Consider the following 23,461-nt stretch of genomic DNA (forward strand, 5'->3'; position numbering starts at 1 on the left):
CATTATTGTTCAGCTTCAGCTTCAGGTGTACAGTGCAGTGATCAGGCATCTACATCATCCCTGAGGTGGTCTCCCTAATGAGACAAGTGTCCATTGGATACCTTACAAAATCTTTACAACATTTTTGATTACAGTCTCCAAAATGACTTTCGTATCCCTGTGGCAATCTTGTGGTTACCAATTGTGCTTTCTAATCCTCTCACCTTCTCCCTTATCCCCACCACCCCTCCCATCTAGCAACCGTCAGTTTTTCCTCTATGTCTCTGAGACTGTTTCTGATTAGTTCATTATTTATTTATTTATTTATTTATTTATTTATTTATTTATTTATTTATTTTTAGATTCCTAGAAGCATACAACCTTCCAAGGCTAACTCAAGGAGAAATGGAAAACCTGAATAGACTGATTATCACCAGGGAAATTGAATCAGTAATCAACAAACTCCCAACAAACAAAAGCCCTGGACCGGATGGCTTTACAGGTGGATTTTACAAAACATTCAAAAAAGAATTATCACCTATTCTCCTCAAACTATTCCAAAAAACCCAGAAGGAGGGAAGGCTGCCAAACACTTTTTATGAGGCCACTATCACCCTGATCCCTAAATCAGACAGAGACATTACAAAAACAAACAAACAACAACAACAAAAATACTACAGACCGTCCCTAATGAACATAGATGCAAAAATCCTCACCCAAATATTAGCGAACAGAATTCAGCAATACATTAAAAAGATCATACACCATGATCAAGTGGGATTCATCCCTGGTATGCAAGAGTGGTTCCACATCTGCAAATCAATTAATGTGATACACCACATTAACAAAATGAAAAATAAAAATCATATGATCATATCAATAGATGCAGAAAAAGCATTTGACAGTGAGGAGGTTTTGAGAAAGTGCAATCAGAAAGGAGGTAGAGATGAGAGAAGTAAGCATAGTAACAGATTAAGTAAATAAATAAATTAGAGTGACACTCCCCAACCTCGGTGATTGATTGGTCACAACTGGTATATCTCCTTTAGTTTGCTTCTATACTGAGAAACTTTGCAGGCTAGTAACATTTGGTATTCCTTCCACCTCCTCCCCATGCTTGTCTCTGTTCTTTAATTTTGTGCCTGATCATTGTCAAATGTCTGCTTCTCAACACTGGTTCCCATATACTCTGCATTTTAGTGAGATCTACCTTCACTGCTGGTCTTTAGCATCTGTCTTTGGTGAAGGATTCTTTTCTTCTTCCTTTTCTTTTGGTTTCCTATTCTTTTCCTGGTTTAATTCATTCCCTCATGTCTCAGGTGACATGTCACCTCCTTTCTGGAGTTTTCCTAATCCTTATGGATTGGAGTATAGAGTTGCCAGGTTTAGCAAAACAAAAACAACAAACAAACTAAAACAAAACAAAACCGAACAAACAGCAACAATAAAAAATAGGATGATCAGATAAATATGATTTCACTCATATATGGGATATAAAACTGAAATTAACAAACAAACAAAACAAAGGAAAAAAACTCCTAGACACAGACAACAGTTAAATGGTTACTAGCGGGTAAGGAGGTGGGGGTGGTAGAAGAGGGTAAAGGGGGTCAAATACATGATGATGGAAGCAGAATTGACTTTGGGTAGTGAATACAATGCAATATATAGATGATGTATTATAGAATTGCATACTTGAAATCTATGTAATTATACTAACCAATGTCACCCCAATAAATTTAATTTTAAAAAGTAAATACATATAAAATTCAGATAAACAATGGATAGATGAGTATGTCCCGCGCAATATTTGGAACATGTTTATACTAAAAAAATATTTGAAATTCAAATTTAACTGAGTGTTCTATTTTTTATGTGGAAAGACTAGATTTGGAACCTCTGTTACATGCCCCTACATAGCTCGGTGAACCCAGCACTTTTTACCTAATGTAATAAAATTGTTTAAATGACTCCCTTCCCCATTAATCTTCAGACTAACATCCAAGTCTGCCTTTCCTCACTGCAGTTCCTCCAGTGTCTAGTGCAGTATCTGACACATAGTGCATGTTTGATAAATATTGCTTGTGTTAATATATAAATAGATACTTCTACTAGCGTGCTCTGTTTTGAGGGTTGGCGATTGCTATGAATTGAATTGTGTCCTCCCCATCCCCCCAAAAGTCCTTAGGTTGAAACCCTAATCTTCAATATAACTGAATTTGAACAGAGGGTCTTTATAGAGGCAATTAAGGTAGAATGAAGTCATAAGGATTCCGTACCTAATCTGGTAGGACTGATGTCTTTATAAAAAGAGGAAGAGACACCAGGGACTTGCAAACAGAAAAAAGGTCACATGAGGACCCTGAGAAGGAGGCCATCTACAAGCCAAGGAGGGAAGCCTCAGGAGAAACCAACTCTGCCAGCACATTTATCTTGGACTCCCAGCCCCTAGAACTGTGAGAATGGAAAATTTCTATTGTTTAAGCCATCCAGGCTGTGATATTTTGTTATGGTAGCCCTAGCAGACTAGTATAGCAGTCCTTGGTGTATATAGACATCATAATTCAATATTCTTTCCCCCTTCTATTTAGAAAACTGACCAATCATACAGTAGAGCACAAAACCTCTCATATTTTATTTATTTTCCCCACTTGGTTCCTTTGTATATTAGAGGTCTTTTCTGAAATTGCTCATATCTGTGAATGCTGGGTAGTTATGAAACCAGATTCTGACCAACAGATGACAAGGTCATTTTTTTACCGTTAACTTGTCAAGTGAATTCAGTTTGCCTAATAATACTTCCTTATCTAATAGCATAAATGGGCAGCCGGTTTCTTCTCTGGTGATTGACATCTTGAAAATTCAGATTTATAGCCATCATTATACACAAATTAAAATGTTTTTGTCAAAATATGACCTTATTTCTTGAATAACTAGCTCTCTCATTGAATTAAATGAGATGTAAATTATCTACCACATATATCACCAATATATTGCCCAGTTAACCAGTAAACAGCCCGTTTCCCCTTTGATAATAAAAATGTAAATATTCAAAGCAATTGAAAAACATGAACACAAAGGTCCACAGTCAAATCAATTAACTTTCTAAAAATGTGTTCCCAATCTTATTTTAATCTTTTGCTCTCTTATGTTGTATCCATTCTGAGACTGTACAGTTTAAACCATCATGTAGCTGCTAAGCAGAGTTGGCAGTAGAAAGATGGCTGCAAGCCATCTTGATCCTGGGTGGGTTGGAAGCATTTCTTCTTCTATATTCCTGGGGGTACAGTGGGCCTGCTGAAAGCCCATAGCTGTCCCCCTCTATGACTAACACCTTTAATTATAGTCCCTATCCTTATCACTGCCTGCCCTCTGCTAACCCCAATAAGACCAGGGAAAACTGTATAATTCATATTGTGGTATTTCCTAGCTAGTGCCTGTCCTTGTTTCTTTCCTTTTCAAAGTCAGAAAGAAATAAATGGGAAAAAGCAACTTGATTTCTTTCTTTATGGCCTTCATCTAATCTTAACAGTGTTCTTTCCCATCAGCATCATTTCACCTCTGGTTACCATAGTGACCAATGGCTATACTGTTGTCTTGCTGTTAGTTAGGTTTCTCACACTCTCTTATTGTTCAATATAGGAATTTTGCATTATACCCAGTAACCTACAAACTGCTGTTTGGGGCATAGTTATAGTCTGTTTTCCCTCTCTAAGGAATTTCTTACTTGACCATCTTTTGCTGTGTCCTGTTTGTTTTCAAGCTCTTAAGAGTCCTCCAAGAACTTACTCCTGCCTTTCTACTTTTTACTGAGTCTCCAGGGTCCAGTTAAGTTTTTTTTTTTCTTTACAAGCTGCCAAGAGTTAAATTTATAATACCTGATAATTTACTAAGTAAAGCAGTTTAGCTCTTTCTATGTCTTATTTCTCTCACATCAACTACCCCTGAGGGGGGAGGGGATCTTGCCTTTTACAACTAACAGATCCATCAGTGTGTTGTTTTTGAATAAAAACAGCCTCTCTCTCTCTCTCTCTCTCTCTCTCTCTCTCTCTCTCTCAAAGAGGTACTATTCAATATTTCTAAGACTGACTCATACAGCAGCAGATAAACTAACATTTTACATAAGAAAAACACATAAAAGGCAATTTTTTAAAAGTAGGCATTTTGTTTTAAATAGCTCCAGGTTTCAATTTATAAGGTAAATTGACAATAGAAGGGGGAAAACAGTAAAAACTGGCAACATTTTTTTTTAAAAGTAAGGTTTGTATCGTTATTAGAGATCCTATAAAATACTTAGCTGCAGATTAGTATAAGCTGTGGAGTAGCCACAGCAGAATGATGACAGGGAAAGGATATGGCCTATGAAATTATAAGATCTAGATTTAAATTCCACCTCTACCAATTACTAGCTCTATCATTTCAGTTACCTTCCCAATAAAATAGAAATAATGTCTTCTGAACAGGACTCAGTAATCAATGCAAAATTCCTTACTAGAATTCAGTACATTTTCCTTCTATGGTCCCAGTAAGATAAAGGTGGCTCTCCTCAAGAAATTTAGCACTCATTTGGCACCCAAAACAGTTCTCAGAAAGCTCCGGCAGATATTTTGACCTCTGAAATAAAATAAGGTGGTTTCTGCCAAACACAGTTAGATTCTCTGTTGGACAAGTACAATGTGAGCCCACAATAAAATTCCATGAGGCGAGATTGTAAAATAAATGCAGCAAAAATCCCCTTCTTTCCCTTCCCTTCTCTGTTAAAAAAAGCAAAAGAATACATTCCAGGCCTAATATTTATGAAAAGCCTCAGCTTCTTAGTCTTTGATCCAAAATTCCAGTAAAAGACTGTGGTAAATTTGAGGCTATCACGGCTGATCAAGGGAAAGAGAGGAACATAGGACGACAGAATTTCACAACCAGCTTTCCTGGGTGGTACGTGGAAGGTTTGCAAGAGTCTTAAGATGTGCCTCACTGTGGGAGACCATCAAGAGATGGTGGTGTGGGACTACCACCCAGAAGGGGAATAGGACAAAGGACCTCCTTAGGGGGAGGGGACTTGGAGAAGGGGCTTTTATGTCTAGCCTCTTCTACTGCTTCGCAGCAAGTTGTGGGGGTCTCTGTGTAGGAGATCTGTGATGGGTAACAGCCCTGTGGGCTCTTTTCAGGCCACAGGATTTGTCTTGTCTATGGCTAGCATATACTGGATGCAGAGTTGTGGGGCATACAAAGCGGATAGGCTCTGAATGGTAAAACCTATGCTTTGGGGGGCTCTATTTAAAGCAATTGAATATGTAAGAATTTAAGCATGGTTTTGGCATGCGTTGACAGTCCTAGCTTGTGGAGAAGAAGTAAACAATATAGAAGCCAATATAGGAGGTCATCTTTAACTCATTTATATAACAAAGACTCATACTTTCAGGACCTTTATTTACAACTTGATTGCTCCAATCAGTTCAAGGGCTGATAACATCAAAAGCAATATAAGATAACGATGGTGACAATAATAATCATGATAGCAGTATTAATTAGGTGAAGTCCTACCAAGAATCTCCTAACAAGGTGAAAGAGCTGGCAGCTTTAATCCCTTTACATAGACAAGGAAACTAAGTCCCAAAGCAGTGAACACTTCAAGATTCAAACACATAATGGTTTAACTACAAAATCTGTATGTACCTTCTACACACACTACCTCTGAGAATGGACCTTCATATTAAAATTCACCCGAATTTTCTGGTAACTTTCCAGATACAAATTTTCATCTTTCAGAAGGTGTTCTGTTCCTCTGAAGGAGAATCATAACTTAGTCACAAACACTGATGGGATATTTTTAAAAATCAGCTTTTGATAATCTAAAATGTCTCATTATTATTCAAATACTATTGGGTTACATTCAAATATGGAGGAAACATTAAGTATATTTTATTTGTGTAAAAAATTAAAACTGAAAATAAAAACTCGTAATTATAAAGTTCCTTTTCTCTCAAAGGGGTGAAGACACAGCAAAGTGACTTAGCAAATGTTCAAATATTAAACACTGTAGAGTTAATGAACAAATTAATAATTATCTATTCTTAGTGAACTGGTCAAAAAAGTAATCAAATATTATGGGAATTTAAAAAGCAAGCTATGTAATACTTTTTCTGCAGTACTTAATCTTGAAAATTTCAAATGTCATTTTTCGAAATAAAAATTGTGAAATAATTTCAACATATGTTATGCAGACTTGCAGAAAAGCAGTAAAATTATTATTTAAAAAAATAATGAAGCAATGTTAATACTACTAAATTCATACATTTTCCCAAGCACCAAATTTGAGCATTTTTAACAGCAAAAGCAGGCTAGACTAACAATTAAGTTTCTATTGCTTTTCTTAAATTAAAAAATATATATATTTGAATTATAAATCCATGAGTCCACAGTAATGAGAGAGAGAAAGAGAGAGAGACTGGGGTCTAAAGGGGAACTTCTTTAAAGAATACCAATACAATGTAGAACAATGATACGCTATGCCCATTTTATAATCCCTAATGGTAATTCAGTCAAGGATCATCAATGGATGCTAAAACTATTGGGTAAAAAGTTGGAGTTAGAATATTCTCACAGTTTCAAAACCCACACATCAGTTACCAATTACAAAGGACAAATGTACAATGGCACAGTTTGGCACAACCTCAACTAAGTGGTCAAATTTAATATCATCAATTATGGGACAAACTGACATTATATGTGTTCTGATGTGATACTTCAGATGTGAGAATGAAGGGATATAATGACCACAATGCATGAACATTGGATTCAAAACAAAACAGTCGTAAATGTCATTTGAGGGATAATTGGGGAAAATTAAATATGGACTAATATTGAATGATATTATGGAATAATTGTAAATTTTCTTAGACCTGATAAAGGTGTTGTAGTTATAGAAAAAGTCCTTATTTTAGGAGCTGTAGAGAGAAACATTGAAAGATGAAGTATCATGATGTCTGAAAGTATCACTTACAGATAGATAAAGCTAATGTGGGTAAATGTTGACAATTGATGAATCTAGGAAAAGGATATAAGGGCTATCATTTCCTATTCTTAATTATTTATAGATACGGACATTTCTGAAAATTTAGAAAATATTTTTTATTGTTTTCATAATTTTTTTGTGTATTACCATAGATGCTGTTTATCCACACAAGTTTAAAAAACTACTTATCAGACATTTTGTCTATAGTGCCCTAAAATTAAAATTTAGAAAAATCTGCCTCAAGCATAAAAATGAATTACCAATGGGACTAGGAAGTAAAAAAAGATAAGAATTGAAGAGTTCAAAACTGTCATTCAGATATTTTACTTAACAGTAATTCTACCTTAAAAATCTATCCAGAATTGAATGTGTATAAAGTCATGCATGATTGCTTAAAAAAGCAAAGGAAATTTATAATAACTTAAAATATAGTCATGGAGGACTGGTTAAATAAATATAGAATGTACTCATAATGGAATACTACTCTACCTTTAAAAATGATATAGATAAATAATGATGTTTACATTGGTTATATTACTCTACTCTGGTTCCTATAAATCTCATTTATAGATAACATTAATGTAAAATTCACGTATCACTATTTTTAAAATTTTAAACTGATTATATTTAAAGAGAGAAAATATTTGTCATATATTGCTAAGAGCAAAAAAACCTTAACATATAAAAGATTCAGAATTAGTCCCTTTCGTGTGTGTGTGTGTGTGTGTGTGTGTGTGTGTGTGCATGTGTGTGTAAGTATATTTAGATAAATGTACCCAAAGTTTAATAGGGGCTATCTCTGATGGTTTATGGATGTTTTAAATTTTATTCATTTGATGATATGTATTTTTTAATTTTTCTACAATGACTGTGTTTTGTTTTAGTATAAATTAAAAAATATATATAAAACAAAGTTAAGCATGATGTTGGATTTTTCACATATGTGGCCCCCCATCCTTAACCCCCTGCTATTTATGCCATTTTATGTGAAGCTCTAACTTTGCTATGTACCTTATTACAAAGAACTGAATCACATCACCAACTCAAACTCCTATTTGTGACCACCTAAAACAGCACCAGGAGACACTAAGCCTAGCTGAGTTACTTCCTAGATGAGGGCAATTAACAGTGATAGAAAGCAAGGGGGGATAATTTCTGAGATGGAAAACTCCTGCTTGTAGAGCTGCACAGTCTGATAGAGTAAAGCTAAATGCCTTTGAATAAAATTACAATTTTAGCAAGGACAGTATTTGCATAAAAATAGGTACAATGTTGAGAAATCAGTGGAAGAGATTCTTAGCACTAGCAAAGTATGTTTTGACGGCTTAAAGAAGAGAAAAGTTGGGCAGGACACTTATTGCCAAAATGAAGGGGAAGTCTGCAAGAATTGATGTGGGAGGCTGCAATTTACAACAACTTTCCACCATTATTCAGAAATAAAATTCAAAATACATTGGTCGTCACTTGTACCTAAGATAGATGAATTAGGTACTCAGTTAATGCAAATAAGGAAATATGAGAAGAAAATGACAAATAATCAAATCATGTTATTATCCTTGTTTTCTGGATGACTTAAATAAAATTACTTCACTGACTTAATTTTCACACTCTCTTCTCTGTCCCTGGGTGAATAATGTGCCCTCTCATAGACTCTGAAGAAAGGCATGTTCACAGAGAAGTGGAACAAGGACCAATTATAAGCTTAATTGCATGTCTAACAGGGAACATCAAGTATCATCAGGAATCTTGCCAGAATTCCATTAACAGGTTTTGGATTAAGAGTCAGGAGACTTGAATTCTAATCCCAGTTCATCCATTAAGTAGCCACATAATCTGAGTCAAATCACCTTTTATTTTTAAGTGTCCTCATGTATAAATAGAGTACATTGGTCCCCATTTCTATGACTTCCTAAATTTACTGTGTCTTAGATAAGAAATACATATTTAACGTATTTTTTTCTTTGTTTTTTTTCTATGAAAACCCATCGAGATCTCTTCCTACACTGACATCTTCCCTAGGAATTAGATATTCCTTTCACATCTACCTGGTACAGAGCCTCTGGAACAATGGATCCTGAGCCATTGACTAACTCCCACTTTCTCAGGAATGTATAGAGGTCCTACTAACCATAAATGTATAGAGGTCCTACTCCCACTTTCTCAATAATGTATAGAGGTCCTACTAACCATAAAAATGCTTTATACCTACTCTACAGACGTACATTTTGGCAAACATTTATATTCAACGGAACATGTTGGTTATACCCCAGTTTTCATTCACATCTCATTTTTGAGTACAAGAAGAAATATTTTTTTTTATAAAAAGGAGATAGAGCCAACTATGTTTTTCATTTTGTCAAAATTTAGATTCAAAATACTGCAAGTATATCTCAAGCCCAACTGAGCATTGTAGAAACACTCTGTATCTTCTTCAATGGTGGGGGAGGAAGGGGTCCATTATTACATTTACTTAAATCTATTTTTTTCTCTAGATTATGTCTCTGTCAATATGAAACAATCTTTGTTTCATTCCCTCACAACAGAATTTTAACATACAGAACTTTAAAATAATTACTGTTTTATATTTCCTAAATTTGGACAAGATATTTAGATTCATTATTTCTAAGGTTTTAGGTATATTTCTTTTTAATTGACTAAAACTTTTGGAATTTCTCAGTGATTGCATATTTTAGTTATAATTGTTATAATTATTTATAATTAGTTATAATTGTTACATCTTCTTTTGGATGATTGGCTATGTATGTTTTCTATTTTTCACTAGATTGTATAACAATGTACAACTTTTCAAAACATTAAAAAGGCTTTTAAAAATCAGTTTATCTGCCACAATGTTAAATGTTTGCTGTATTTAAAAAAAACAAACAAACAGTTTTGTTGGTTATGTTCTAAACCTTTTTAAAGACATTTTAAAAGCATTTTTAAAACCAGCTGATCATTATTACTACTAAATTGGATTATTTTTGCAATGTAATACATTTTTATTGAGTGACTGTTTTGTTATTTTATTACATTTCCTAGGCATTAGGTGGTTTGAAGAACAGTTCCACAGTATGTATAAAGAAATAAAGTAAAATACTTTGTCTAGTGTTCTTAAGTAAATTATCTAATTAGCAATAAAAATGTAATTGTTTTCGTATAAAGGGAGAAAATCGGGGACATATAGAGGACATTTTCACATTTCACCTGGAAATACCAAATAATACTTTCTTAATAACCACCAGATCTTTTAATAGTGTCACTCCTATTTCATAAGTGCTTATAAACTGTTCAAATATCTGATGTTATTCTCTTGTCCTCAAAATGCATCAACAGAGAATCCTTGGTTAGATTTGCTGACATTCACAGATAGAGACCACTTTCAATTAAGTTTAACATTGAACATTTCATTCCAAATAACAGTTTTCCAATTTGTTATTTGATAACAAAGTGAACACCTTTCAAAATTACAATCCAAGCAACAATCTGCTTTGGAAAAGGGTGTCTAGATGATTTGTCTTATCTCTTTCATTCAGAAGCTTACATTAGGTGCAGTTCAGTTTTTGGTTAGCATCCTCCAAACGAGTCTTATTTTTTTGGCTGTTTCCAAATTTTGGTAAAATAGTAATACATCTATACAATTGTCAATATCAAGCTTATAAGCCTACTCTTTCATAATTTGTTTTTTTCCTCTAGGCATAGCTGCAAAACTGTTACGTCAAAGTCCCCTTCTCTCATTTGCCAGATGGGTAATAATATTAATGGAGTTGAAGTCTCCTTGGCTGCAAATAAAATCAGGGGATTTCTTTTTCCTAGTAGAAAAGTTGATCCGTTCCCTTAAAATGAAAGGAAATGTCATTAATTTTCACATTTTCTTGGCTAATAATCACGGAAGGAACTGAAATTTGGAGTCCAGTGTTCTCTTTCTAATTCTCTTATTTCCCACAATGGCAGATATTTTGATGTAGTAGTAATAACTACCCAATCTGTCTTGTTCACAAGGAGAACGCTGCACAGTAGGTGATGCCAATGAACGGCAGGATAGCTTTATCCTTCCTTCCCTTGCTGCATATTTGATAGCCTTTAATGTAGCTTCGTTCCTTGTTAAAAGCATTCTCCAGGCAATTTGACAGATGGGATGGATTTTTTTTTTAATGTTCATATGGTATTTTCAAAGCAAGAACAAATCTGCCTTTTTTCCAAAGAGTCTCTAGTTAGAACTCCATATAGCTATACATGCTTTCTTGTTTGTTTGTTTGTTTGTTTGTTTTTATGTGTATGTGGGGGGGTATTTTTATGGTTATATGGGGATTCAATATATTAGAACTTCAGTTTCCCGCAAAAAAATCTACCAATACATCTTAAATATTAAACTATTCTGTTTAGTGGTTACCAGAGGGTAAGGTGGGTGGGGGGAGGGAGGTGAGGGTAAGGGGGATCAAATATATGGTGATAGAAGGAGAACTGACTCTGGGTGGTGAACACACAATGGGATTTATAGATGATGTAATACAGAATTGTACACATGAAATCTATGTAATTTCACTAACAATTGTCACCCCAATAAATTTAAAAAAATATTAAACTATTCTGATAATTTCAAAAGAGAAATAAAAGTATTGTTCCATCTATTCTGAAAAAAAGGAATGAAACTGCCAGTATTTACATATCCCAGGCAAGAGACTTGATATTGCATTAAGCACATACAGTGATCATAAGGATACAAGGTGATCATTGCAGTTGCCCTGAGAAGTAAATACACGTTCACTCAAATCCCTCCTGGGGACAATTTTAACACTACTCCTACACTCAGAGTTGCCATAAATTAATATTCACCAAAATGATTAACAGCTTTTATTTAACTTTTCTTCTATATTCATGAGCATGTTATTATGGTAAGATTTTATATTTATAATTGTTCAATCTGTTTATTTAGCATCTTCTAAAAAAATGTAAAGCCCCACATGAAATATGTGAAATGAGACTGTTCATTGCAATCAAAGCCTCGCCACGATACATGAAGTCTTGGTTTGTAATTTTTAAATTCCTTAACTTAGAGTTTCCATGGGAAGCCTCTTTTCTAATGGCAATTGACATAAAAAAAGCAATTCTGTAAAATATGCTTGTTTTTCACATAACACATATTAATGTGGGTGGCTATAGAAATCCACTTAGGCTTATATCCATCCTTATGGTACAGATAGGTTAAGAGTAACAATTCATAAAGGACAGTAAAGGGAAAGAGAGCTACTTAATTGGAGGTCATACAAGTAAATGAAGCATTTTTCTAAGAAGAAAATATGGCAGTAAAGAAGTTAGCTGGTAAGAAGATAGCTGGGGAGTGGGGTGGATTTGGAAGAGAAGATTAGTGGCTGCAATAATAAAACCCCTTATAGCAAAGTATTTAAACTAGTAGCCTAGCCCTGCACATTCATTTTCCCCACTCTCTCCTGGGATGCCGTGAGGCATTCTCCAGCCCACATCCCTTACTGGAAGGAACCATTCATTCTTTTAGCTGCTGGAAGGATGCCTGCTAACGGCTCATCGGTACACCCCTCTCGGCACTGCCTTTACTGGAGATGGACTTGTCCACATTACACTCCTCCAATGACTGGTTGATGCTGGTTTAAAAGCCCAGCCACCTTGCTTCACTGTGGCATAATTCTGCCAGGTTTTCCCAGCTCCAGGGCTATCCCTAGGTTCTACAAAGGCTTCTGTTGTAACCTCATCATAGTTTAATTTCTCTCTCTACCTGCCACTCCCGATAATTCTCTTTATCTCAGAGCCTGTTTCCAAGGAACTCTGCCTAAGGACACACTGTATTCCTTAATCTACACTGTTATGAAGTTCTCCCACAGGTCCCCTACGATATCTTCACTAGGAGATACCATTAACTTTTAGAATTCGTTGCAGTTTTTATTTAACTCTGTTGAGCATTTTTTTCCCCCTCTTTGGCTTCTGTAAATTCATTTCTTTCTACCTCTCTAAATGAGTTCTTTGTTTTATTAACCCGTTTTGTTTTTGGTTCTCTTCTGACTTGGCTTTGCATTTTTTTTCTTGGGAAATCTTATTTACACTCTTGGCTTTAGTTCCCTTTTTCCTGGTGAAAACTCCTGAACCCACATCCTTAGGCTCAGATCTCTGTCCTATGATTAAAAAAAAGCCCACTTGGTATTGCTCCCTGAATTTTTCCATGGTTGTTCCAGATAGCCATTTTCCTACTTCCCACCAATCTATCCTTTATACTCGGGCCAGAGGCATCACATTCAAAGCATAAATACTGGCTGCTATTGCCATTGATCCATTGTTGTTGCTTTAAGAAATTGTTCCATTTCTATTGCATGAAGCTATGACTCTATAACAGAGTTTCATGAGAGTGGTAACATTTTATGATGGTTTCTTCATCTAATGTCTCACATGCAAACTCTTTCCTCCTGGCAATACAGTAGAAAGAGAGTGGTCTTACAAGTCACATAGAAATAGGTTGTTAATACTGGTTTTTCCCCTTAGTAATTAAAAGTTACTTAACTAACTTTTCTGCTTCTTAGTTTCTCATCCCTCTTATAGAGGTATCACGAAGGCTACGTGAGAAAATGGGTGCATAAATGTAAAACTACACAAAAGTTACTCCATAAATGTCAGTTTTCTTCCCTTCTCCCTTTCATCTCTGGGTTTATGGTTTCAGCTATGGTTTAAACAACTAAACTCAGTTCCTAAATTCCAGCTTCAAAGTCCTCAACCAGACGGCAGGTAGGAACTGTGCTCTTTGTTCCGCACAGATAATTTAGGAATTAAGTCAGACAGACATGGCAGCACCAGGAACTCATTCACCTGGCAACACTTCAGGGCACAGAAGCCAGGTTGCTGGCTCATACGGAGACACCCAAAGCAGCACAAGTCTGGCCAGGAGCCTGCAGTGAGCAGCTGGTAGTAATCTCTCTCTCTGCCCATCACAGCCCTAAGAGTCAAGTACCCTTTGTGTCAACTTCCTTGCTTATCTCTGGCTTCCTTAGCATATGATCACTACTTTGTGGCTCGCCTAGCCTTCAACAACTTTCTTTCTTCTCATAATATTTATAACCTTTAGACACCAAAGATCTGACATTGTAAGATCTGAAGAATTGTGTCATTCATTAGCTTTTGAATTTCTGTCCATAGAGAGATGCAGCTTGTAAACTATACAAATTGGTTATACATTTTAGGTTATTCTTCATAGCCTATACGATTTTTAATTTCTCGCTGACTGTCTAGTAAACACAATGACTGATGCACTCTCAGGATATGTATTTGAGGACTTGGAGGCAGTTTGGGGTAAGTTTTGTTTGTTTGTTTATTTGTTTTGTTTGGTAGTAGCACAGTCTTATTACATTTTAAAGAAGCCAAATAAATGAATGGATAATTATTTGTAATAACAGCTGAAGAGGATTTATTTTAAAACAGCAAGTCCCCATTTTATATTGAAATAATTGTATTTACAAAAATTCAGTAACCACACAATTGTACAATTTTTGTAGGTCTCTCTGCCATTCGCAAATATATGCCTCTAAGATTTCTCATCTCAAAAGAGAAATAGCCTCCTGGCTGATCTTGACATCTAGTTCTCCATATTCTGATTCATCAAGCTTGAAGTAAAAATTGAAGAATTGAGGAAGCTCAAATGTGTACCGATCTTTCCTTTGAGTCATTTACTGTATTTTGCTGCTTCATGACATAGAAAACCAATGTTTTAGCTAGAAACCTCTGAAACGCATGGAAGAATGTCTTGCCTCACTGACAGATTCAAGAGGGGGAAGGATCATGGTGAAAACACCAAGATTTGAGGTGAAAATCCTAGAGGGCTATACTTTAGAAAGAGGGGATAACCAGAGATAGACTGAATCACCCAGCCTCTACTCATCTCATTCCCTGAAAGAATTAGGTAGAACACTTTTTCTACTTTATTTGCCTCGATATTATCACCTAATTCTAAAACTCTAAAATTCTATGTATTCAATATCTGGCATTTAATAAAAACATTACTGCAAGAGACAATGACCAAAATATAAGGGAATAAACACATACTAAAAACCAATGCATATGCAGCAGCTGTGGAAAATAGTATGGCAGTTCCTTAAAACATTAATAAGATACTGGAGTTGTCAGACAAGGCCTTTAGAACAATTACTGATATGTTTAAGAAAATAGTGGAAAAGGTGAACAAATAGATCAGATTAAATAGGATTTCACCAGATAATTAGAATATATAAAAAGTATCAAATATATATTACAAAATTGAAAAATATAATATCTGAAATTCAGAACTCAATAAATGAATTTAAAATCAGGTTAGAAATTGGACTAGTGAACTATAAGGCATGTCACTAGAGAATATTTAATTAATGTAAACAAGAAAAATAATATGAAATAAAGGATAGAATATAAGAGAAATATGGGACATAGTAAAAAAATCTAACATATATATATGTTAGCTATATATGTGTTATATATATGTTATGTATATATAGCTGAAGTCCTAGAAGAAGGGGATTGAAACAGTATTCGAAAAGATGATGGCAAGGAATGATTCAATATTGATGAAAGGCTTTAACCCAGAATTTTAAGAATATCAGCAAACTCTAAGCAAAATGACTTGAAAGCAAACCACATCTAGGCACATATAAGTATCCTCCACTTTCTGAAAGTTCACATTATGCCATTTCACTTTCACAAAACTTTGTTGGCTAGGATGCGGAAAATTTAGTTTGCTTGTACATTGTTCATGGAAATGTAAAATGGTGTAGCAGCTACGGAAAATAGTATGGCAGCTTCTTAAAACATTAAAAATGAAATTATTATATAATTCAACAATTCAATTTCTGGAGATATACCCAAAAGAATTGAAATCAGCAATTCAAAGAAATATTTGTACACTCATGTTCATACCAGCATTATTCACAATAGCTAAAAGGTGAAAGCAAACCAAGTGTCCATCAAGACTAATAGATAAAAGTCATGTATAAAATGAATTATTATTCATCCTTAAAAAGAAGGGAATTCTGACATATTATATACATGCTAATTCAATATACATGAAACTGGAGGAAATTATGCTAAGAAAAATAAGCCCATCACAAAGGGACAAATACTATATGATTCTACTTATATGAAGTCCCACATTTAGAGACAGAAAGTAAAATGGTGGCTGGCAGAGGCTGGGGGGGAAGAAGAATGGAAAATTGTTTTTTAATGGGTACAGAGCTTCAGTTTTGCAAGATAAAGAGTTATAAAAGTGGATGTTTGGGATGGTTGCACAAATATGTGAATATATTTAATGCCATTGAACTGTACACTTAAGAATGGTTCCGACTGTAAATTTTATATTATTTAAATATTTAAGTATTTTTATTTAAAAATATTTTAAAAATCATTTAAAGAATAAAACAAATAATTATCAAAGGAAAACCAGTAAGACAGATGACTTTCTTTTTAACAGAAAGAATGGAAGCTATAAGACATTGAAATGACATCTTTGAAGTGCTGAAAGAAATCCCATAATCAGTAAAAATAATCTTCAGAAACAAAGATGCAATAAAGAAATTTTAAAGAAATGAAAGCTATGAAAATTTATTTCCAGCACACGGACACTAAAAGAAATACTAAAGAGAGTCCTTCAGACATAACAAAAATATTCCCAAATGGAAAACAGATAGGCAGAAAGAAATGAAAGACAGTGGAAAGGGTAAATATGCAGGTAAATGTAAATGGATATTGACTGTACAATAGAAATGTCTTGAGTGATGATTAAGATAAGATACCCATAGAAACATGTATCAGAATAATAATGGTGTAAGATGGAGGTAAAATCTTCTAATGTTATATCAGTATCAGATTATTGTTTAAAGTAATATCAGGTTATTTGTTTTAATATATTGCATTAAACTGTAGTAAGTAAAGGATGAATGCTGAAATCTCTAGAGTAATCACTATAAGATCAATAAAAGAATATATGTCTGCATACGTTAATAGAGATAAATGAATAACAACAAGTAGATATTAATCCAAAATTCCAAAAGAGCAATGAAAGAGAGAAAAAGGAACCTAATCAGGTGGATTAAAGAGAAAATAAATGGTAACATGGTAGATATAATCTCAACTATATTAGCAATTAAATATAAATGTAAATGGACTAAATATTCCAAATAATAGATGCTATTTATTATGTGATGCTTACAAGAAATTACAAATATAAGAACAAAGAAGGTTGAAAGTAGAAGGATGCAAAAGAAATATGCACATATTAACCAAAAGAAATATGCACATATTAACCAAAAGAAAGCTGGCAGTATTTGTACTAAAAACAGAAAGAGTAGACTTCAAAGCACGAATCATTATTAGAAATAAAAAGGAACATTGCATAATGAGAAAGAGGTCCTTCCATAAGGAATGTTAATGTTAATTGTGACTATTTGACTTGTCTGGCTTTTCAAGCAATTTTTACTTCCTTCATCCTACTTTCATGCATTGCTTGAATTTTTTTTTTTTTTTACAATGAGCATAGATTATATAAGCTATTTTATAAGACTATTTTTACTGCAGACAACAAAAAAAGAAAAGAAAGAAAAGAAAGAAAGAAATACAGATATTTAAAAGTAATCTGTTTCTAAATAAAATGTTTAAAAAGATTTCATGGCTTTTATGCCCCAATTACAACTATTAAAATTCTCTATAGTTCCAGGGCAAGAAAAATAAAAAAATAGAACTAATGAGAAACAGGTGGAAAAATCTCACATATAAGAGTTACTCTTATTTTCTACTTAGTCTCATTTGCTTATTAAAGGATTTGAAGATAGTCAAATAATTCTGAGTGTCTTTGCTGAGAGAAGATGGTACTTTAAAAAAATGTGGAAATAATCCCAATGGAGAAAAACATTAATTCATTCATTCAAAAATAACTTACTAGTACCTACTATGTGAGGCTGTGAAATTTTAAAGTTAAAGTTATAAAACTTTAAATATATATATAACCATATATATATGGTTCTTTCCCCATTTCCTACCACAAGGCTCTGAAACCCTTGTAAATTCCCAAGTGATAAGGGCACTAGAAGCATCTTTTGTTCTAATATTTGGTCTTTGTTCCCAGTTCCTGAATCTCCTAAATCTCTTGGTGTTTCCTGGGAGATAGGAGTGTCATTTGTTCTAATGAGGTGACCCTGGGTGGGCCCCTGGAGAGGGGCTGGCCACAGGAAAGACCACGCCATGATTAGAAGCTTGGAATTTTCAGCCCCATTCTCCAAGGAGAGGGGCTGGAGATGGAGTTAATAATTGATCATGCCTACATCGGTAAACTTTCATAATATCTTAATAGTATGGGGTTCGGAGAGCTTCCAGGTGGTGAACACATCCACATTCCTGAAGGGTGACATACTTCAACTCCATAAAGACAGAAGCTCCTGTGGCTGGGAACACTCCCAGACCTGGCCCTATGTATCTCTTCATCTGGCTGTTCATCGGTATCCTTTATCATGTCCTTTAATAAACTGGTAATTGTGTTTCACTGAGTTCTGTGAGCTGTTCAAAAAAACAGTAAAAACTCAGGGGAGGAAGTCATGGGGACCTATAATTTGTAGTCATGTTGGACAGAAGTTGGGGGTAACCTGAGGTCCTCCTACTTGAGGTTGCCATCTGAAGTGTGGTGGGGGGGGCAGTCTTGTGGGACTCAATCTTTAACCTGTAGGATCTGATGCTACCGTGTTTCCCCGAAAATAAGACTGGGTCTTATATTAACTTTTGCTCCAAAAGACACATTAGGGCTTATGTTCAGGGGATGTCATCCTGAAAAATCATGCTAGGGCTTATTTTCCGGTTAGGTCTTATTTTCGGGGAAGCATGGTATCTCCAGTAGATAGTGTCAGAATTGAGTTGAATTGTAGGATGCCCAGTTGGTGTCACAGAAAATTGCTTGTTGTTGGGTAAAACCCCACACATCTGCTGTCAGAAGTGTGTGAGTGTGGTCGTGTGAGAGTAAAGGGGAAACACAGGAGGAGGATTGGGGTTTTCCCAACACAGAGGCAAGCAGAACATTTGCCAGCTTTCATTTATGAGATTATTAAATGAAATAATAATAGGCCACTTATATTTGATGGGATCACCCAGTAATGAAGGTTTCCTTATCCAAAGTAAAATTATGGGATCTTTCAGCATGTTTATAACCGAAAGATATTCTGAGTAAATCTGAATTTAAAAATATAGTAAACTATGCAAAGATAAATCTAAAAAAATATGTAATTCTATTATTGGGATTGATATAGGAAGGAGATAAGGTAAAGAATAAAATCACTATATTGAAACGGATTCATAAATCCATCTGGTTTCCAAAGTTGGATTATCTCCATTAGGATTCCCAATGACTGACTAATTGTGATATGCAAAACCTTTTTCTCCCTTAGTCATCTTCTTCCTAGACTCTTCAGCAACATTTAACACTGTTAAACGCTATGAATTTCTCTGCTTCTTTGGTTTCTTTAAAAAACAAAACAACAGCATTGGAAGCCAGTTTTCTTTATACTTCTGATTATTGTTCAGTTTTTGTGTCTGATACTGCTTCCTCTACACAGAATTTTGATGACTGAATATTGATGATCCTAGGAATTGTACCTGTGGTAATGAGCCCCTTTTATTCTGTATGTGTTGTCTGCCTGATTTGATTCTGTTGCTTCAATCACTATCTGTATTTAGATAAATCAAGCCTGTCTGTTTTCTAGTCCTAGAGATCCAGTTCTCAATTTGCACCATCTCTCTGATACCCCATTTTGCTATGCTAGAGGCACCTGAATTTCAGTTTTCTATATGAAAGTTAGCATTTTAACATCCTCTACGGAAAGTTAACTGCTCTTCTTTTAATGTTCCAGATCTCAAATAACAGGATGAGTATTCACCCAATCCAAATTCATGTAGAATCGAATGAAGAAGGTATTTCTTTCAAATCAAAGTCCTGCTCTGTATCTTAATGCTTAACCACTTTGACTCCTAAAATTTTCCATCTGGATTACTGCATGCATCAATTTCCTGGTCTTCCACCATTAGACTCTCTCCCAGCAGTCTACCAGATGTTTTTCCTTTCTTTCACTAACTCTTCTTTGAAGTTCTTCAAGACCTTTTAAATTATGGTCTTCATTTCCTTCTGAGCTAAAATTGATGTTGACTATTACCAACGTATTTCTAAACACATCTTCACAACTTTCTCTCCTTCAACACAAAGATAACCCAATTGAACTATTTGAAAAGTCTCTGTATTCTGAAAGTACCTTTCTTTCCACTGACTCACAGGGTAAGCCTGTATCATTGTAGGAAAACCCAAGATAAAAAGTCTGAATTTATAAACCAAATACATTAAGGGCTAATCATTTATATTATGATGATGTTTTTCATCTCTATTTGCTTAGCATTCTTCTTATCAAAATGTGTGGTTCCAATCAAATAAATATTTGATAGAGTTCATATGTGAGGTGTTTATCATCCATGACTTGTCATTTATACAGCTGTAAAATAAGATTGAAAGGGAAGAACCTTCTATTGGCTTATATAATTCTTTAGGAATCTGTATTGTTCAGCAACTGAAACACAATTTTAAACATTTTTTATAATTATAGAAATTTCTACTACCCTAGGATTTCAAATATAAAAATATGTACAATTTCTAAAACATTTTGATTGTGGATATTGCCATCATTTCTTATACATTTCTCTTTGTAAGCATATTTTAATCATTACCATTGAAAAATACTTGCTAAATTAAGAATTAAATGTATTAAGTTTTATCTTAAAATATATGTATATTATGTATATATGTGCATATAAATCTATATGTGTTTATGTTTATACATATATATGTAATTATAACATGTAAAATAAATTTCTAATTGCAACTTAGTTCCTTAATCTGTACAATGAAAGATTTGATGTAAATACTTTCTAAAATCCTTTTAGCTTTAATATTTTGTGATGCGATGACAATTTTCAAGATATATTTGAGGAGAAAGAATCAACTCCAACCTTTTTAATGTGGAACAATGAGATTTTTCAAAGAGTCTTCTTTTCATTCAAATAATCTTATTTACCCTTTTCTTATTCACTTATCCAAACATCGCATGATTTCATCATTGAACCTCCTATTTCATTTCTTGAAAATGTCAGTAAGTACTGATAAATGGAAAGCTCCTGCTTTGTGTCTGGATTTCATTTGATATCACCTTGAAATTTTGAAATGTAACCTTCAAAAGTGAATGTAATTTCACTCTACTTCTTAAAAACATAATGATGATAGTGTAATTTTAATTCATGGTTTATGAGAGTAATTAATATATTTATATTGCGGTTATATATGTCACAAGGTATAGGGAGATTTTTACTCTTTTTATAAATATATATATATTGTTGAGTTAGAGCTCTAACAATAAGATCTGAGAGAGGATACAATATTTAAACTCACCTTCCTGACCAAAATCATTTCATTATTATTGACAGAAAATTACTTTCCTTAAATCCATAGTTACTATTTTTCTTCCTATTTTTGTGATGTATAGTTAACATAAATATTACTAAGTATAAATTTAACATTACGAGACTATTAGGTCATTATAGAGTAAAATTCTCAGAACACTACTGGATTCTATATACTTAAGCATAGTAAAATAACATAGTATCTACTTGCTAGTTATTTCTGTCTCTGCAGACTTCTAGGTTGTGGCCACTTTGACTTGCATTTTTTTCGTGTAGCGGGCTCCTTTAAAAAAAAAGAAAATGTACAAACTTTTAATTAACTGCACTTATAAATGGACAAATACATCTAAATGAACATAATATGCAAAACTGGAATGTGTACTGCTTAACCAGAAGTTTTTCTAATTGTCAGGTTACACATCTTATCAGAATAATTCTACAAAAACTACCACTTTAAACATTTGAGCTGTGAATATACAAATCCGGTGTGGAAAAAAAGGATGACATTATTGTTCAATATTCCTTTTTAAAACAACATTTCAATAGCTTCAAGGAAAATTCTTTGTATAGGGATTTTCCTCCTTTCCTGTTTTAGTCCTAATAACTAAATAGTAAAAGTTATAAAAGCGGAATTTCTTTTAAAATATTTCATCATTTAGATTCGTACCAGTCAGAGTTGCCTTTTCCTCTAATTATTTTGAAAACATAAAGTTTTGTGTTCTCACTATTAGACCTTAAACCTTGATTTGGCAACTCCCAGTGATCATTAAAACAAAGTGCTTTGAGACTCGCACTTATTACATGTGTATATATGCATAGCTTAATGTGTTTGCTATATTGTAATTATAATAATTGAGCCTAAAATGCCCATATGCATTTGTAATAAATTTGTTTTATAAAAGTGACTGCCATGAGGTTAATGCCGAAATCCACATTTATTTGGTATTGTGGTTTGCACTCTATACATTTATAAACCACGGTTGATATGGGAAATAAAGAAGAAAATGGTAACTTGAAATTATTTGTTTGAATACTTAATATGAAGGCTTTACATTTAGAAAACACAAGAATCTCTATATAATTATTAAATGTGTAAATGAGGACTACAGGGACCTTCACTTATCAGTGGAACAGAGAAGTATCTAGTCCATGCACAGAGTCAGACACTGTCCGGTGTGTTTTAGGAGTCATACAGGGAAGCTCTCTTGTTATAATTTAGTGTAATCTTCTGATAAAAGAATTAAATGGGAAGTGAAAGGACAAAAATAATATTCAAGAGCTGCTTAATAAACTCAACTGTACATAGTAAGACTTAGATACTAAAAAAATCTCTCCTTGAAATTAGAACTCTAAAAGATATTTTGGAAATAAAAACTGTAGTGAAATATTAAAGAGTAGTTAAAATGCTGGAAATTATGTATTTAATTGATGCAATTCTTTACTTGTATAAAATGCAGTCTTAGAATAAGTAAAGCTTAGCAAACCATGTGTTTAGGCTGAATTAATTTTCTGATTACAAATGCATTATTAAAATGAAATAGAAAGTTTCGTAGTTATAATTATTCTTAATACTTTTGGTTTTTAGTTTTATACTAAAATTGAAAGTGATTTACACACCACCATTACAGTGTTACATTATGAAATGCTTATAGTCTGCAATACATTATCCTGAATTTTGTAGAATGTCAAAGATACAGTCTGATTAAATACCATTTAATACAGCCTAGGTCTATAGATTAGAAAACTGAAATATCCTATTTTAACTTGTTTATCTATAAAATTGCAAAATTAATCTTAAGTGGCTCATAAATAGTTTTTTTAAAAAAAATAATGTAAAATAAGTTCTGTTAAAAGAGAAAACAGGACCAAAATGAAGTCACCTGTGCTGAAGCCCATCACATGGAATCTAGACTTAATACCTGACCTGATTTACATTTTCAACCTTCTCCAGGAATGTAATCTTATTTGATCACTCTGGAATTTTTTGGTCAG

General features: G+C 33.7%; 1 protein-coding gene across 9 annotated transcripts in view; it reads right to left on the minus strand.

Annotated features, from left to right (window-relative positions):
• LRRC7 (leucine rich repeat containing 7) overlaps positions 1 to 23,461 on the minus strand; it is a 467,042-nt gene that overhangs the window by 306,713 nt on the left and 136,868 nt on the right. For 2 of the 9 annotated variants that reach the window (XM_081056898.1, XM_081056906.1), the window contains exon 3: positions 21,677 to 21,752. The exons of 6 other annotated variants lie outside the window; for them this stretch is intronic. In XM_081056898.1, the coding sequence (XP_080913024.1) occupies position 21,677 (1 nt within the window). In that variant the 5' untranslated portion in view covers positions 21,678 to 21,752. The remainder of the gene's footprint in view (positions 1 to 21,676; positions 21,753 to 23,461) is intronic. One more of the 9 variants, XM_081056899.1, reaches the window with a different exon arrangement.

The sequence above is a fragment of the Rhinolophus hipposideros genome (genome assembly GCF_964194185.1).
Source record: "Rhinolophus hipposideros genome assembly, chromosome: 8".
NCBI classification, from domain to species: Eukaryota; Metazoa; Chordata; class Mammalia; order Chiroptera; family Rhinolophidae; genus Rhinolophus; species Rhinolophus hipposideros.